The sequence below is a fragment of the Larimichthys crocea genome, chromosome XVI (assembly GCF_000972845.2).
Source record: "Larimichthys crocea isolate SSNF chromosome XVI, L_crocea_2.0, whole genome shotgun sequence".
NCBI classification, from domain to species: domain Eukaryota; kingdom Metazoa; phylum Chordata; class Actinopteri; family Sciaenidae; genus Larimichthys; species Larimichthys crocea.
In genome coordinates, this window is record NC_040026.1 from 15,246,758 (window position 1) to 15,265,450 (window position 18,693).

The 18,693-nt window shown below is 41.9% G+C and overlaps 2 protein-coding genes across 2 annotated transcripts in view; one reads left to right on the forward strand and one right to left on the reverse strand.

The window, feature by feature from the left end:
- Nucleotides 1-2,319, reverse strand: part of LOC109140633 (proteasome activator complex subunit 4B) — a 36,145-nt gene extending 33,826 nt beyond the window's left edge. The window contains exons 1-2 of the mRNA XM_019268010.2: nt 1,650-2,319; nt 385-525 (exon numbers count right to left, since the gene is read on the reverse strand). Of these exons, the coding sequence (XP_019123555.2) occupies nt 385-525; nt 1,650-1,843 (335 nt within the window). The 5' untranslated portion in view covers nt 1,844-2,319. The remainder of the gene's footprint in view (nt 1-384; nt 526-1,649) is intronic.
- A 1,897-nt stretch (nt 2,320-4,216) lies between these two features.
- Nucleotides 4,217-17,807, forward strand: LOC104934561 (thrombospondin-2). The gene is made up of 22 exons (XM_019278744.2): nt 4,217-4,308; nt 4,462-4,684; nt 4,811-4,876; nt 5,028-5,164; nt 5,766-6,476; nt 7,363-7,456; nt 7,554-7,718; nt 8,018-8,194; nt 8,270-8,443; nt 8,526-8,656; nt 9,941-10,075; nt 10,186-10,404; nt 10,483-10,590; nt 10,685-10,844; nt 11,974-12,092; nt 12,411-12,645; nt 13,118-13,345; nt 13,438-13,568; nt 14,170-14,310; nt 14,406-14,503; nt 17,208-17,347; nt 17,552-17,807. Exons 3-22 carry the CDS (start codon nt 4,813-4,815, stop codon nt 17,557-17,559), a joined length of 3,375 nt encoding a protein of 1,124 aa, XP_019134289.2. The 5' UTR covers nt 4,217-4,308; nt 4,462-4,684; nt 4,811-4,812; the 3' UTR covers nt 17,560-17,807.
- The last annotated feature ends 886 nt before the right edge of the window (nt 17,808-18,693 follow it).

The window sequence follows — 18,693 nt, forward strand, 5'->3', positions numbered from 1 at the left end:
GCTCTCGTGGATATAATTTGCTGGACTTTTATTATTTCTGTGATGGTTTATTAGTCATATACTTATTTTACTGTGCACTGCTGCACAGTATAACCAATCTCTCCAGCCAGCAGCCGGCTATCCAGACATGTTTCTCCCTAGATACGTCCCCCAGCTTCTCCTGGGGGATCCCAAGGTATTCCCAAGACAGACGTGATATGTAATCTCTCATGTTCTGGGTCTGCCCCAGGGGTCTACAGGGAAGAATCCTAATAAGATGCTTGAACCACCTCGACTAGCTGTGGCTCTCCAAGCTCCATCCAGATGTCTGAGCTCCTCGCCCTGTCCCCAAGGGTGAGCAGCTCAGACATCCTCTGTGTGTGTTGTGTTTTGCGTCACACCCACTTGAGAAGTTGAATGAGCAGCCTGGCGTAGCTCTGCATCGTGTTTGCCTCCAGGTTCGGCAGCGTGACCAACTCATAGAGCAGCTTGATGAAGAGTATGTGGTCCTCTTTACTGAACCTCCGGCCATACAGCTTCAGAAACCTGAGGGTGGAGGGTTAGGAGGGTGATGAGAGGTGATCATTTGTAGAGCAGCTGATCACTTCCAGCTTCCTGCAGCTGACCCATATATAACAAATACAGAGCTTTAGTGGGCCATTTTCTCAACATGAAACCTTCAATAACCTCAGTGGATCTGAGTTGGTGCCAAGTGGACAAAGTGAATTAGAAGTCCAGACTTTATTTTTACCGGTTGCAGCAGATGGCCGCCCACCATGAGCCCAGTTTTCCTCAAGGTTTCTGCCTGTTAAAGGTCCAGTGTGTCAGATTTAGGGGGCTCTTTTGACAGAATGTCAGAAATCTAATATAATATGCATAACTATGATTTCATTGATGTATAATCACTTAAAAATAAAACACGTTATGTTTTTGTTACCTTAGAATGAGCCTTTTTATGTAGAAACAGTACAACAGACAAACTAAACACTGGCTCTACATAGGGCCTTTTTTATGTGTTTCACAGCCACCGTAGTTTCTCCTTCACACTAGGAAGGAGAAGGTGAGGCGAGGTAGATGCCACATAATGCTGCACACTGGTCTTTTAAAGGAAGTTTTTCATTACCACTGTCTCCAAGTGCTTGCTCATGGTGGGAATTGTTGGGTCTCTATAAATAATATTATAAAGGTTACAGTCTAGACCTGCTCGATATAAATAAATATTTAATTTATTTAAAGATAAAGGGCAGAATATGATGCCTCAGTGCTCTCTGGAGGCAGGCAGAGTAGCAAACATGATCTCCTCTTTAAATACACCTACTGTATGGCTCTGATGTTTTAGCACTATTTCCCATTTGCTGAAGTGCAACGACTCTTGAAAACCTGAAATTTAATATTTGGGCTTTAAAGTGAACATTTATTATACCTGTGGCCACCTATAAGGAAATACTGATACATTGCACAGTATAATAAACCTAGGACAAACAGTATATGAAGCTCGTTCATTTGTTGTTATGATCCCAGAGAAGTTTTTAATGCAACTCTAAAATAACTTATGAGGTTGTGATTTTGTTGGACTGACAAAATATACACACTCAATCCAATACAACAGCCCTGTGGAGCATAAATGACTAATCATGGGCTTAACTTGCAACCTTTACTTCAAAACTTACGAGAAGAGTTTCCTGGACCAGAAAGCGACCCCGGGCCACAACTCTCTGACGAGGACAGCTCTGGACAGGTTCGCTTTGATCTCCGCCAACAGTTCCGTGGCCTCCCGGTCCAACCGGTCTGAGTAAGGCAACAGCCCGTTATACACGATCTCCTTCTGGGGGGTAAACCCAACCATATCCCCATCCACAGTCATATCTCACTGATAAGTCAGGTCACGTTCCTGCTCTATGCGCGCGTAAAAAGGTAAAGAAAAAACGCTTCCCTCTTTATCTAATGGATGTTGTGCCTTCTGGGAAGTGCGCTGCAGAAATAAGTTAGTGGGCATAATCCGCCGTGTCCAGAAACGAGCGGCGGAAGGCAGGCAGGCGATCACAGGGGGAAAGTATGTCACGCTAATTGAGCTGTGCAAAGCCCTGAGCGTGGAGGGCCGGTTCCGCTCTGACCTGCAATGTCAAGCAAGCGCTGCGTCACCTCTCCACTTCACACCACACCACAACATATCCACCGGCGGCCTGCGCGTAAAGTGTGTGACAGGGTTTCGTGCACTGGCCGTGACGCGCGATAGGAGGTCAGACAAAAAAAAAAAAGAGTAGCCCACAGGTTGGTTAGAGAGGGAGTATTACTGTGTGGTCAGGCTTTGATTTCTGCACCACTGAGCCTAATGAGAGAGAAAAAAAACCCCAACAACTTTACGGTAAAAAAAAAAAACTGGAAGCTCTGGTTGCCAGAAGAACAAAAAAAAAAACGGTATAACTTTTTCTAATATTACAGTAAATGGCTATTAATACCGTTGATTTTACGCTTTATTCCATATTTTAATTAAATTTGTAGATTTTACGATGAAAACCTGCCAAACCATGCCATTAAAAGACTGTAAAATATGGCATAAAATATTACAGTGTTTTACTGTAAAATGAACTCTAACATAAAATAATACTTTATTCTGTATAATTTCCTTTAAATTACTGTATAAATAAAGGTTTTGATTTACAGAAAAAGACAGTCATACTTCATGGCATATTTTACGCTCTTTACTGTCATGGTTCACTGTAAAATCTACATTTGGGGTGTTGGGTGTTGGTGGTCATTCTGGACTACAAATCCCAGAGGCACTATATAAGTGCATGTCGCAAGCTAATCTGCAGAATAATAGGATGATCTGATAACTGGATTAATGCCCCTGTTATCTATCTATCTATCTATCTATCTATCTATCTATCTATCTATGTGTATGCTTATTTATCTGTGTGCTGAAATGTGCTGCTCCCTAACAACAAGTCGCTTGCTGTCTGTCTTATAGCGGCTTTGTCCCCGACCTTTTCCAGTCTTGCATTACTGTGCACTCTTCCATGTAAATCCTTTTACTTTAAGCCTATGTAATTCTCTGACCACTACATGCTTAAAGTGGTGCCGGCAATTGCAGGATATTGTCTGGCCTGCCTGGGGCTTAGAGCAGAATGCAAAAGCCCTTTGAGTACTTTGCTTTCGCTGGCCTGTCTACAGTCCACTACAGGCCCTGCAACCTTCAGTCTGAGACAGCGAGCAGAGGTTCCCTCTTTAAAACAATTTTCTCTCTATAAACACCGGGGAAGACAGGCAGAATCACGGACTTTGAGAGAGATCCCAGAACAGGATGTGCCTTCCACAAGGCATATCAGTCCAAGAGTGTCACGCTGGACTTTGCCAAGTAATCTCACCCAAGTCTTTACCTTTTATAGCCCCTCAGATCTTATTACTTTGGGGCTTTTTCTGCCTCTCAGAGCAGCGACAGCACCTGCTTTCACTGTCTCCATCGTTGAACCTACTCCAGGAAGAAACATGGTATCTGTCCCTATTTGTTCTTGTGTTGTGATGTTTCCAGGTATCTGGAAAGAGAGAATTTGTTGGAATTGTGTCTCTGTAAGTGTTTTTGTATGGGCACAGGCGCTTGCATGTGTGTGCATACATGTGTGCACACATCTGTGAGATTCATTATTCCACAAGTGGAGTCTACAGATGGAAAATGTGATTCAGGATGATGATGCCTCTTTGACTCAGCAGGGAGAAGACCAAACAGAGAGAGAGAAAGGGAGAGAGAGAGAGGGAGAGAGAGAGAGAGAGGGAGAGAGAGAGAGAGAGAGAGAGAGGGAGCGGGAAAGAGTGAGGGAGAGAGGGGGAGGAAAGTGATGGAGGAAAAGTGAGAGAGACAGAAAGGAAAGATGATGGTCCCAATGGAAGTAGATGTTTTTGTATTCCACCAGCTTGCTCATCTTTACCTCATGATCATCTCCAGGAGAAAAGTCAGAACAAATGCACACACACAGACACACACACACACACACACACACAAACACACACACACACAAAACCTTTCAAACACACACATCAAGCCTCTCGTTTTAACCAGAGATTTATAGCAATGCCAGTTTTCTCGCTACTAAAATATTGGAAAACTCGGGTTTGCCAATAAGTGTGTGTCTCAGTGTGTGAGTGCATGTGTTCATGTGTGTGTGTCTTAGTTTGGAGAGTGAAGAGTGTAAATGATGTGTCTGGGAAACCTGCATCGAGACGTCAACACAGACACACACACACACACACACACACACACACATAGTTCCTTCCATCCAGCTGGGTTTCTCGCTGGGAGATATGCAGCTCAGTTCATCGCCAGACAGACGGGTAATATATGGCCCCCGCTCCTGCCTCACACACACACGCACTACACACACACACACACACACACACACTCACACACACACTCTCAAACAAATACATAACCACATTAGAACTTTCTACAGAACTAACAGAGCTGTCTGCATGTTCTTCACTCAGATTTCACTCGCACAAACCTCTGTTTCTTTTGGATACTTCAACAACAAATTACTGAGGAAGCTGTGCTGGTCCGGATGCCAAGGTGAGAAGGAAACAAGGAAATAAGGAAGAGGAAAAGGAGAAACACATTCCATCACCGCTCCTGTGGAGCTGAAGCAGGGACGAAACCTACCAGCCGTGATTTCTTATCGTGGAGGAAGGCAGACCTGCGAGGAGTACACAGGTAGGCAAGGTTAATTCCCTCTTCATCTTCTTCTTTTATCTCCTCTGCAGCAGCCCTGCTTGCATTGTGGTGTAGTATAGATGCAATACTTCACGGTGACTGCATATGTGATTTATGTGTGAACAGGAATGAGTCCACGGAGAGGTTTCCCCTGGCTTTTGATCTTCCTCTATGTAGCAGCTATGTGTGCAGGTACCACACATGCTCTAACTTGTGCATTTGCTCACATACAGAAATAATTAATATATGCACAAATACAGTTTCTTCATCTGTTTTTCTCCATAATTTATGCAGAGATATAAAATGTAGACACAGACCACACACACTTGTGCTTTCTCTACAGGTGTGGGTGGTGCAAAGGTCGACAATGTGTCGTCAGAAATCTGTCGTCATCCGTGTGAGGATCTGATGGGTTTGCTCACTGAGATCCAAGGCCTGCGTATTGTCACCAGTAACCTGCTTGAGGACCTTGAGAGAGTCGTAAGATGCATAAATACACGCAATACAAAATACATGCGCATGTTTCATCTGCATGTCTTTAACTCTCTGATGCTACATTCATTTTGATATGACATGAGCAAGAATTTGGATTTTATCTGAAAAAGAAAAGGAAAAAATAAGAAAATAAATTAAAGATTTCTTTTTTTCTGAAAATATAAAGGTGTTGTAAAATGATTTCAGTTATAATAAAGCAATGGAGACCATTACAGAGAATACTGTCTAAGTCTGCCAGCCTGAAATACACTTTACATTGTATTTGATGGGGTAGAGCTTTGTGGCAAATCTGTGTGTCAAAACCCACAAAGAGAGTAGCTCTTCTTTCAGCGCAAATGGAACAAGTGGCGACATCCTTTTTTTTGGCTGGAAGTGCTGTGGTTTGTGGTAAATGTCCTGGTAAGTTTTGGGGGAAAAAACAAGCATAAAGAATACCATCAGTGTTAAAATACTGCCTACTAATAACATCAATCACCACTCTAGCCTAATTCAACAGGTCTCTGTGCACGAATAATACAGGGCCATAGATATAAATCATGGTTTTAATATTTTGAAAATGAAATGTGTATGTATTTGTACTTCTCAGTCTAAAGAAAATGAGGAGATGCGGATATTTATGGCTGAGCTGAGCAACAGCAGCAGTGGCCGAGGCAATGGACGTGGAGGCAGCTATGGAAATGGCCGTGGCGGCAACTATGGAGATGGCCGTGGCGGCAACTATGGAGATGGCCGTGGCAGCAGCCATAGCGATGGCCGTGGAGGCAGCCACAGCGATGGCCGTGGAGGCAGCCACAGCGATGGCCCTAGAGGCAGCCATGGCGATGGTCATGGTGGCTATGTTGATGGCTATGATGGCGACCATGGCGATGGCCATGGTGGTTATCGTGGCAATGGCTATGGTGGCAGTCGTGGCAATGGCTATGGTGGCGATCATGGCAATGGATATGGTGGCAATGGCCGTGGTGGAAGTCACAGCAATGGCTATGGTGACGACTATAGAGATGGTGATGGCGACTTTACTGATGGCCATGGCAATGGTGGAGGCAATGGCTATGGCAGTGGTGGAAACCGTGGCAACGGCAATGGCCTTGGCGATGGCTATGGCCGTGGCTATGGCCGTGGATATGGCCGTGGACATGGCCATGGTGACAGCCATGGTGATGACAGTGACTATGGCCACGATTATGACGATCTTGACAGAGACAGAGACGGGGAGATCTGGTGTGTGCAGGATGGACGAATTTACGAGCAGGGTGAGCAGTGGGAGGTTGACAGCTGTACCTCCTGTACTTGCAAGGTAAGCACTGAACAATTATGTAAATCTTCCACACTACAATAACTTCCATCATAATGGGTAATTGTAGCCTAGAGCAGTTTTTAAGGGTTTTGGAGGAAGTCCAAGTCAAGTCCTTGTTGACTCAGGTCCAAGTTTATTTGTGTTGTTTTGTTTTATTTATTTAAATATACAGCATCTCTGGACATGGACTTGACTGCAAGTCCTGAAGCTAAAAACATACAGGAATCCTCTAAAATGGCTTTTATGTAACCTAAACCTATAGGAACAGTTTGATGCTTGCATGCTTATTTGCTTTTTTGCTGAAAGTTAGATGAGAAGATCGATAGGACTACAGCCAGGAGACCATTAGGTTGGAATAAATAAAAAATCAGCATGCCAGCACCTCTTAAGCTAATGTTATGTCTATTTTGTTTAATCTGTCCAAAAAACGAAATGTAGAAATGACAACTTGTGGTTCTGCAGAAGGTTATGTCCTAAGCTAACAGTCTCCTGGCTGTAGTTTCAGATATGAGAGGGGCATCAATCTTCTCATCTAAGTCTTGGCAAGAAAACAAATAAGCATACTTTCAAAATGTCAAACTATTCCTTTAAAATATATTAACCAGTTGGAGAGAAGTTTCATTTGTATCTAATGTGGTTTCATTTATTTCCAGATTTGCTTTTGTTAGTCTCCTATAATTTATGTTTGCTTCATCCACCTCTTTGAGTCTGTTTCTTGTTAGAAAACATCATTACTTTTGTCAAGGATGAATTGAGGGAGTAGCCAGACTTATTTTAAGTCATGACAGCATATCATTCCTCTGCTACGACTGGCATTTAGCAAAACATCTGGCTCAAACTAGCTTGTTACAAATGCTGAATGTGCTCCCTTTCTTACCTTGTGTAGGATGGAAAGGTGGTGTGTCAGCAGGTGTCTTGCCCTCCTGTGTCCTGTATCAATCCATCCTTTATCGATGGAAAGTGCTGTCCTGTCTGTCTCAGTGAGTTTGGTTTGTCTGTAACTATGAGTTAGTCTGGAAAATGTGTGCTAACATCTCAAATGATAAAGGTATACCAATAGTGTATGTGTGTATAAAGATAATGAAAATGGCTGGTCCCCATGGTCTGAGTGGACCGACTGTTCGGTCACCTGTGGACGTGGAGGGCATCAAAGGGGACGATCCTGCAATGGCATCATCCCATCCTGTGCTGGCCCGTCGGTCCAAACCCGCAGCTGCATGATGACAAAGTGTGACCGCAAGGGTAGGACATCACTCTGCATGTCTGATCTGTCATGCCTTGATTTAATTTATTTTTTGTGATTGATTGAGGAGGACTGGTCCAAAGCAATGAACTGAATATTCCTCAAAGAGCAGAAGTATGGAACTTCAGACGAATGGATTTTAGAGATTGGAATTATAATTGGAAACATGTTCTGTAAATGTATACACAACGAGGAGCTGTGGTGGTCTGTGTTAAATTCTATGCTCGACTTTTCCAGGCTACTGGGAAAAAAAATCCCTGGACTTTTTACAATCTTTATGTACTTGTTTCATGTCCAGCGCGCGCTGACGGGAACTGGGGTCTTTGGTCTCCTTGGTCTGCATGTACAACCACATGTGGTGATGGCAGTATCACACGGGTTCGTCTCTGCAACAACCCCCCACCACAGAAGGGGGGCAAAGGGTGCTCGGGCAGCGCTAGGGAGACGAAATCTTGCAACAACACACTTTGCCCCAGTGAGTATACGAGCACATGCAGACTGCACGGAGTATGTAACCTGCATACAGGTAAATTAATGTGTTTGTGTGTAGTTGCTGGAGGCTGGACGAGCTGGACTGAATGGTCACTGTGCTCAGCGTCTTGTGGGGGAGGTCTTACAAGTCGCCATCGGGACTGTTGGAATCCCCCTCCTCAGAATGGTGGGAGGTTTTGTGTTGGAGATGCTGTGGACTATGAAGCATGTAACAAACAACCATGTCCAATAGGTAAACCATAATATTGGTGCAGTTGACCCAATTTAAGATTATTTGTATTGTGTATAAAAGACTTTTTTCTATGTATTTTCAGATGTATGTTTGTTGTCATATCCATGTTTTCCTGGGGTGGAGTGCATATCATATAGTGATGGATCATGGGAATGTGGAAGCTGTCCGTTGGGTTTATATGGCAATGGCACTCATTGTGAAGATGAGAATGAGGTAATAAGAGCAGGCTACAGCAGGATCAGACTACATGACATCAGCCGGTTAATGGCTCAATGAAAAGTCAACTAATCCTACATCTAGAGTAGAACGCCTAGCGAGGCGCCAACATAAAGACAAACATGTGTTGCTGGTCTGCAATTCTTGATCCTCTACTACTATTCAACAACTACTGGATGGGTTATTATGATATCCCCCAGGATTAATCTTAATGACTTTGGTGACACATTGACTTTTACTTTAATGCCACTATGAGGTTTATTTTTTATTTTTAGGTTTTAGGTTTTTAGTGAAATGCCCTGAGAACTATTTGATGGATTGTTGAGAAATGCAGATATTCATGGTCCTGGTCCTCATGGAGTCAGAGCCCATTGGCTATAATTTGATCTGACAATGATTGACACTCTGGGGGAAATGAAAATTGTTTCAGGGCTTCCATCTGACTTAGCAGATATCTGGGCCAAGACTTCTTTTGTTGTGCCAGTCATTGTTTACAGTCCGGTTAGCAGATTTAGACATAAGAATAACAAGAAAGACATATTTATATACACAAATAAATGCTACTAAACAGCTAGATTGTCAGATAATAGTCAATGGGCTCCAAGATTGCATTTTGGACAATGACACACAGACTGTTTACCTGCGTGCAACCAACGCCCACTCAAATGTGATTGGTCAATACTGCTCGGACTACAAATGGAAACCAGAATGCTTCCTTCCACAATCTTTTCTCTTGCTAACAGATTTTGAATTCAATTAGATTGAATTAGATTAGGTAAAAGTTTACACTTATCTTAACATCTCACTGATGGACTGGCACAAACTCATGCATTTTGTAGTAATTAGCAAATGTTAGCATGCAAACATAATATACTAAGATGGTAAAGATTTCCTTACTGAACATCAGCATGTTAGCATTGTCATTGTAAGTATGTCAACATGTTGATATTACAATTAGCTCAAAATGTGGCTGTACCAAAGTATAGCCTCATAGTATAGTCTCTTTCTTTGGCCTAGTTTGACATCCTCGACATGCACTGTGATACTTTAGATGGGTTGTACAGATCCCAGACCCCAAAAGTTTCTCTCTGATCTTGTCTGATCAACATTGCACTTCATGAAAACTGAGTTCGAACTCTAGTCTGTAACTGAAGGCACCGCGATCAGTGACCATCTCAAAAGAAATAAATGTTGTGTAGTCTGATCCTGGCAAAAAGCCCCTCCAGTCAAACCAGTTAGTGTTTGATATGCTTAACATGGTTAATCTCTCTATCTTTGCAGTGTGAAGTGGAGGATGTGTGTGTCACAGGCTGTGTAAACACAGACCCTGGGTACTACTGCCTGCCCTGTCCTCCTCGCTATAAAGGCACACAACCATACGGACTTGGACTGCAGCAAGCCCGGAGAAGCAAGCAGGCATGGCATTTCCTTTTTTAAATATCAATTTTTCATTTGTATGAATTCCTTTCTTTGAAATACTAAGCGTGAATCACTTTTGTGTTCTCTACTGCTGGCTTTGGTTGTAGGTGTGTGAACCATACAATCCTTGCAAAGACAACACACACAACTGCCACAAATATGCTCACTGTGTATACCTGGGCCTGGCGTCTGAGATTTTATTCAAGTGTGTGTGTGCCATCGGGTTTGCGGGTGATGGTGTCTTGTGTGGTGAAGACTCTGATCTGGATGGCTGGCCCAACTACAGATTACCCTGCAAAATGAATGCAACCTATCACTGTCAAAAGGTAAACAAGAATGAAAAATCCAATCTGATTGGCTGGCAGTGTTCTGATTTCACTAATCTGAGTTGTGGTTGGCTCCAGGATAATTGCCCCATGCTACCAAACTCTGGACAAGAAGACCTGGACATGGACGGAAAGGGAGACGCATGTGATCCTGATGATGACAATGATGACATCTTGGATGAGAGGGTGAGGCTGTGTCTCCGACATGAAGTAACCAGTGAAAACAATATTCACATCCCCTGTGTGTGTATGAATGCACAAGTGTGTGTGTTTGGCATAGGACAACTGCCCGCTGGTGTACAACCCTCGGCAATTTGACTCTGACAGAGATGGGGTCGGGGACCGCTGTGATAACTGTCCATTTGATAGCAACCCGCTGCAGAGAGACACTGATGACAACGGAGAAGGAGACGCCTGCAGCATCGACATTGATGGAGACGGTAGGAGGCAGACCTGGACTGTGCAGTTACTTGTCCCATTATTTCAGTCTTATTAGAGAATGCAATGACAGGTAGCTGAAATAATACTATCGTTTGTAGATTTCCTTGGGAGTTCCATGAGTAAAAATATGTTTTATATAGCTATCCATCATAGAGATAACAGGAGGGGAAACACTATTCAGGGAGGAACAGACTTTGGCACAATAGTAGTAACATCTCACGTTTCCCTTCCATACCATCCTTCTTATCAGCTGAAACTGAAAGCTTGGACAGTAAGTAATTTCCCCCCGAGTCTCCAACTTCTCTGTAAGCCAAGGCAGCAGTTCAGAGACTTCTGACAGTTCAGAGACTTCTGATGTTGGCCAAGCAGAATGGAGGATCTGTCAATACACTTGTCATGACATGATGAGTGCCACAGATACTTTATGTCCCTAAATAGTCATTAGTCTGCAAACGAAATAGAAAAAAAGAAATATGTTTACCCTTATTGGTCAGATATTGTCATCTGCATTATGCAGTATATTTATCTGTTGTGTCGAGGGAGTGGGACAGCCCAAGACTCTGACCATAGTAATGATCAGAATGGCGCCTGCTTTCCTAAACACAAACATACAGCTGCTCTGTATCTCAAGGAGAGAAGTCAGTGTCCGCATAATCTAAGATTTAATACTGCTTGACCCTGTGTAACCCCCATATGTTGCATGCTAGAACTCCCTCACACTGCTTTACTTCCAGTAGTTGCATCTCTACTACTGTAGTTATAAAATCATTTGTGGTGTTTCCCATGGATCAATTTTATGACATAGTCTTTTTAACCTTTACAAGCTGCCGCTTGGGGACGTCATCAGGAGACATGGCATTATTTTCCATAGCTACGCTGATGACAAAACCGAAGTTTTGGGGTTATTGTGTGAAGCATCTTGTGTTGTATGAAAAGTGCAAATAAAGTCTGATTGATTGATTGTATTTCTACAACAAGTACTACTGTCAGTTGCTGTCAGGGGGTGGAGTATCCTAGGGTACGTCATAAATTGCTGAAAAATAACTCAGCATAGCAGTGTAATAAAAAAAAAAGTAGACTTAGTGTGAAGTAACTCTATATCTTATCTGTATTTGTGTCTTTCTCCAGAGGTTCTGAATGACCATGACAACTGTCCCTTAATCTACAACACTAACCAGAGGGACACAGACCTGGATGGTGTTGGCGACCAGTGTGACAACTGTCCCCTTCTACACAACCCAATGCAGGTCCCTGAAAAACACAAATCCCTAAAAGCACACATGTAGCCTATCTACTGAAAAATTTATTGAGAAAACAAAATTAATGTTGGTGGCGTTGCCTTAGAGAACATCTGGTATGGGGTAACTATTTATTAGTGGTAATCCATCAGAGATGGATTTTTTTAATACATGAAAAGAAAATCTTGGAAGGCTATGCAGGGCCTGCATGCTTGTTAAGGTAAAACAATGCATGGCGAATGATTTTATATGTTTAAAGCATGATTTAACATGCTTTAAACATATGAAATATATATTGAGTGTATGTGTATGTGTGTGTGTTTGCAGCTTGACTCTGACAGTGACCTGGTGGGGGACATGTGCGACGACAACGAGGACATTGACGAGGACGGCCACCAAAACTCTCTCGACAACTGTCCGTACATAGCAAATAGCAACCAGGCCGACCATGACAAGGACGGGAAAGGAGACGCCTGCGACCATGACGACGACAACGACGGTATTCCTGACGACCGGGACAACTGCAGACTGGTGCCCAACAGGGACCAGCTGGACTCTGATGGTCAGTGTTGCTATGGTCTCTCTAAACATCAGGTGGCAAATAGGTCTTTTAAAAACAACCTGTCACCTGTAATCAATCATAATCTATTGGAAATCAATCATTTGAAGTCAGAATGTCGTGATACTGATGTGGACAGATGCTGATTAATTTGCGGTCACATGGGAAAGATATATTTTACAATTTATGATAAATGGATTTTGCAGTTATGCAGTAAAATTTTGTGACTATCAGTCCAGTACGTCTCCAGTGATCCAGGTCATGTTAATGTTGGACATCAACACAAACCGTTTAATGCTCTCAGTAGCACGATTAATCATAGATTAAAGTTTTTAAAAACCGTATCCAACATCATACAGGACCTTTTCACTAAATTTGCTCATTATGTCCTTTTATTTATTTATTTTTTCTTGGCAACAATGAATTCAGGAAATCACATGGTTGAATTCTCTCTTTTTATTCCTCTCTCTTGCAGGTGATGGTAGTGGAGATGCATGCTTTGACGACTTTGACAACGACAGTATTCCAGATGCGCTGGATCCCTGTCCGATGAATGAGGATATCGGGTCTACAGATTTCAGGAAGTTTCAGGTTGTTTTGTTGGACCCTAAAGGCACCACGCAGTCCGACCCTTTGTGGGTGATCCGCAGCCAAGGCACGGAGCTGCTGCAGACAGCCAACTCGGACCCTGGCATCGCTTTAGGTCAGATTAACTAGAAAAAACAATAATCCTTAAAAAAGCTAATTAATTAATTAATTAATAACTACAAAATGAGCATCCCTCTGTTTAAACAGGATATGACAAGTTCAGCTCTGTAGACTTCAGTGTGACCTTTTATGTGAATACCAACCGAGATGATGACTACGCAGGCATTGTGTTCGCCTACCAGTCCAGTCGACGCTTCTATGTTGTCATGTGGAAACAGGTAAGGTCTGAACTCTTATTGGTTTGACTAATATCCATCCATCGATTTTCTTCCACTTTCCTGGGTTCAGGTTGTGGCTGCAGCAGGTTTAGCAGGGAGTTTTAGATGTCGCTCTCCCCAGCAACACATTCCAGATCCCACTGGGGGATCCCGAGGCGTTCCCAGGCTAGATGGGTCTCTAAGTCCCTCCAGCAAGTTCTAGGGAAAACCCCTCCAAAGGAAGTTGCCCAGAGGGCATCTTAACCAGATGTGCTAACCTCAGATGCCACAAAACTCAGCTGGCTCCTTTTGAAATGAAGGAACTCTACTCCGAACCCCCTCTGGATGTCCGAGAACCTAACTCTATTTCTGAGCAGCCACCCAGCAGAGGCAGCTCATTTCATCTGCTTTTATCCGATCTCATTCTTCCAGTCACTTACCCATCTTTATTCAGCTCCTTTTATTATTTCTCTTTTATGTCCTAACACAGTCACACTACCAAAAATGTAGAAGTGCATAAAAGACCTGACTTTTCATCCGCGACAGTCCTTAGTCATGTACAAACGTCAACTTAACCTTCACTCTCTTTTATCCTCCACGTTCTGTCTTTCTGTGAGAGCAGGTGTCTCAGGCCTACTGGGAGAAAAAGCCGACCAAAGCTTTTGGCACAGCGGGAGTGTCGATCAAACTGGTCAACTCCACCACAGGACCAGGGGAGTATCTACGCAATGCCCTGTGGCACACCGGAAACACCAGACAGCAGGCATGTATCAGTGACTTTACAACCCTTAGTCTCTTTATATTCTGCTTTCTTACTTGAACTGATAAACCTTCACCAAAAATGTATGTGTGTTCCAGGTCAGAACATTGTGGCATGACCCCAATAAAATTGGCTGGAAGGACTTCACAGCTTACCGCATACACCTTATCCACAGACCCAAAACTGGGTTCATCAGGTAGAAAGAATGTCTTTAACAACTTTGAAAGTGCCTGATTCCCACATTCAGTTTTATCACCGCATGATCTAACAGTGGATAGATTTATAGACCTCAGAATATCCAGCATATGCGAGGAAATTATTCTTTTCCCTTGTGTTTTCCAGATTATCGTCTGGAAAATGTTTCTCTGTTGAGTAGTTATTTCACAAACAAGACAACTAGTATATGAACCTCTACACGTATTGAGTTAAAGAATTTGTCTTTTGGCTGCTGTTCCTCTTTGGAGAATTTATATTTTCCTGTCGAACTGTTATAAACTACAGCTGTCTGATGATTATGGAAATCAGTGAACTTTGTAGGTACTAAAACAAAGATTTTTTAACTTCTTTAGCACAAACTGCTAATTTTTTACCCTGCAGTTAAAACAATTTAAAGGACAACACTAGTGTTTTAGCCGATTTACCACACTTCATGTACTTACTTTTGTTTTTACCAACGAGAAAACGTCCGCTTGAGGCTGGCTCCAGTTTTTAGGGTTTACATAAAAAACACCTATATCACACTATATCATCTGTTTTACCTAAGACATGAAAACCTAACAGCCATAATGATTTAAATATATTTCATTGACAATGAAAATGGCAATAACATTTTGGAACATTTAGACACTGTCCTTACTTACTGACTCCTCCAAATCACTATCAGCTTCCTCATCGTGGAAGATCTGATCAATGGCCTCTTGAATAGTAAGTCTTGCTGCCATAACCTCTGCATCTCTGTCACTGAAAGAGCAGCTCAGGTACCTTTTATAATCTTTATATTTTATTTTACATTGGTGATTTCTACAAATCCAATGCAGAAATATCAACTCAATCTGCTTTTACAATAAAAACAGACGTGATCACTATTTTAAAGCAGGTTTCATAGTCCGCAAGTGGATTTTCAAAACTCTATAAAGTGAAACAACAGACTAAAGCAAATTTAAGAATAACCAGCAACTCTGTGGTAAATTTAATTTGTACCAAATGGGGTAAACCAAGAAATAAAATAAAAAAAAAACACTGGAATGGTTCTTCAAATCACATATTCGTGGTTCAGTCAGTAACTGTTCGGTTCCTGTAGGTTCGACAATCAGCTGGATAACTCCTTAAATTTGTGAAAATCACATTCAGCGCCCCCTTTGAAAAAGAAATTCATCCTCAGATGTCCTTACACTGGAGGATATCATCAATCTCCAAGAGTTATTTTATAACAATGTAATTCACTTTCTTTGTTGTACCCAGTTCTCCTCAACCTGCCACATGTACTTCTACTTAGCTGTACTTCCCACTAATGGATTTACAAAAACACCCTACAGGCAATGAGTTTTCTGTGCTTTGTGCTGTTTATGTGCAGGTGGAGAGAACAACAATAGTGTGGGGAAAGAGGAACAAAACTCTCAAGTGCCAAGCCCAGTTGTTTGAATTGTTGAAATGCTCTTAAAGAAGGCAGTCCTTGCAAGTGATGACTGTGTTAAATTCTGGGAACTGAGTAATTGTACGATGACTGTATGCTTATTGAATGTGAGACTGAAAAGAAGCTCCAGCTCTTTGATTTTGAAGGACAGACACACATTGATATTTTGGATAGTTGCTAGGAAGCACCAGTGTATCTGCTTTAAATATAACCCCAGTTGACGTCATGTCCCCAGTGTTTATTTAGTAATAGTAAAGCAAGGAACAGGAAGGAATAAAGTTACTTGACTAACCCCCCCAAAGGTACCAAAAAAAACGGATTATAAAATATACCACGTAAAGTGGCAAAAATATTGTATTTTACTCTATCTTAATCTGTAATGTAATTATAGCTGATAAAGGTGGTAAAATGGGGTAGTGTTGTGGGTGTAAAGTAAAAATAAAATGTACTTCCTACTTTCTACCTGATTTTAACATGAATAAATGATTTTGATTAAAGAAAAAACTAACTAATGATTGATGTAAATGAGAAGAATTAGCTGTTAATGTTAGCAAAATGCTCGCTGAATAACTATCTAATGTAGGCAACCGTTACTTAAATAGTGAGCTAACTAGCTAGAGATGTAAGTTAGACAGTTAGTTAGCTAGTGTTTTATTAACTCTAGCTAGCTAAGTAACAATTGATGTAAATTATAGGAATTACCTATTGTTAGCAAAATGCTACTTAACTAGCGGTCTAATGTGCATCAATCGTTAGTTAACTAGTGAGCTAACTAGCTAGAGCTAGCTAATGTTGGCAAAATGTTAACAATTGATGTAAATTAGGCAGCTAGTTAGCTAGTGCTTTAGCAACTCGAGCTAGTTATATAAATAATTATAAAATTAATGTTATATAAATTATAAGAATTAGCTAATGTTGGCAGAATGCTAGCTAACTAGCTACCTAATTTACATTGTGAGTTAGCTAGCTAGAGTTATCTAATGTTAGCAAAACACATGCTAACTGGCTAGCTGGCTAACTAACAATTAGCTTGAACATTAGCTAGCTAGTTAGCTATCATTTCACTAACTAGAATATATCATGACGTCGTTTTTTACCTTTTCGACACCAGAATTTGAATGTAGACAAACCGTGCACGTAGCATGTGGAGCAGAAAACACAGAGTCAAATTATTTTCTCTCATGTACTCACAGTTGCTGCATCTGTGGTAAAACACGTAATAAATGCTGTGTACGATGACGTTAGCTGTGCTGTGTTCCCCCTGCAGAGTGGTGGTGTATGAGGGCAGGGATATTTTATCCGACTCAGGGGCGGTGTACGACCACACCCTGGCTGGGGGCAGACTGGGACTGTTTGTCTTCTCTCAGGAACACGTCCTCTTCTCAGACCTCAAATATGAGTGCAGAGGTAAGAATTTGTCCTGACTATTAATTAGTGGAGGAAAAATTGAATTGTAGTGGAGTAAAAGTGGCATAAAATTACCAGCAGAGTAGTAAACTTTACTGATCACTGTGCCTCTGTCCTCCAGGGTTTGCAGATTAGTTCTTCTAATAAAAGATGTGTCTCTAATGAGCATATCTGCTTCTTGTTTGTCTTTATTTCCTTCCTCAGATAACTGAACAACCCACCAGAGATCCACATTCATTTCAGAAAATCTTAATACAATCGAGAGGGAGAGAGAGAGTGAAAGGATGCACCAGATCCAGGCCTTTATCCTGCCAAGACTATCAATTAGTGACCCTCATCTATCTATCAGCTTTTTATGCGACGGTATCGATTCCAGGCTGTCTCATTCGTTCCTTGTATATTACTGTAAGACTCAGACAGCATTCCTAGTGACAATAACCTCTTGTTGCTTTTCATTTGCTTTTTGCTAATGGTTGTAAATAATTATTTATTGCCAGATGCCAGATATGAAAGGGGAGAGATGGGAGAATAAATTGATGATGGAGTATGTAGAGCACTGTGCAGATGTCTGCTGGTAACTTATCAATAAAATACTTTTTTTTTTTTCAGCTGTTTCCTTTTTTCCCCCCTTTTCTTTTCTGATGAAATCAACACAGTATGCACATGAGTGTTTAAAGGTGGTCTCTAGCGCCTTTTAGTGGTGAAATAAGTTATTACAGAATGATGAGTGGGAGTGAAGGAGAGAAAAAAAGCAAAGGTTATGTGAGGTTGGTGAAGTCAGTGGTGAAAGTATTCAAATCATTTGATTACGTAAAAGTAGTAATAGTAAGACAAGATAGACTTTAATGATCCCACAAATTCACTTGTCACAGCAGTTCGTATACACAAGGTTGATAAGAAATTACTCATAAATAAGAAATCTATAGGAGAAAGTCATGAAGTCATGCTGGTGTTAAAGAGTCTGACAGCTGTTGGAATGAAGGACCTGTGGTACATGCTGGGAGTATCAGTCTGGGTATCAGTTAAGGAGCTGCTTCACAGTCCACAGTATCATTCAGGAGGCGAGAGGAGTTGTTCGTGACTCTCCCACACTTTCCTCTATGGAGTCTAGGGGGCAGTCCAGGACAGAGCTGGCCCTTTTGACCAGTTTGTTGAGTCTTCTTCTGTCACTCTCCATGCTTCCTGCTCCACAGCAGCAGATGACTGTATAGAAGGTTTTTAACAGAGTCCAGTTTGTTGTCAAGGTGAACACACACAGGTATTTGTATGCTCCCACGTTCTCATTATCCAAACACTGGATGTTTACCCGTGTGGTCTGAGGCGTCTTCCTCCTGAAGTCAATCATC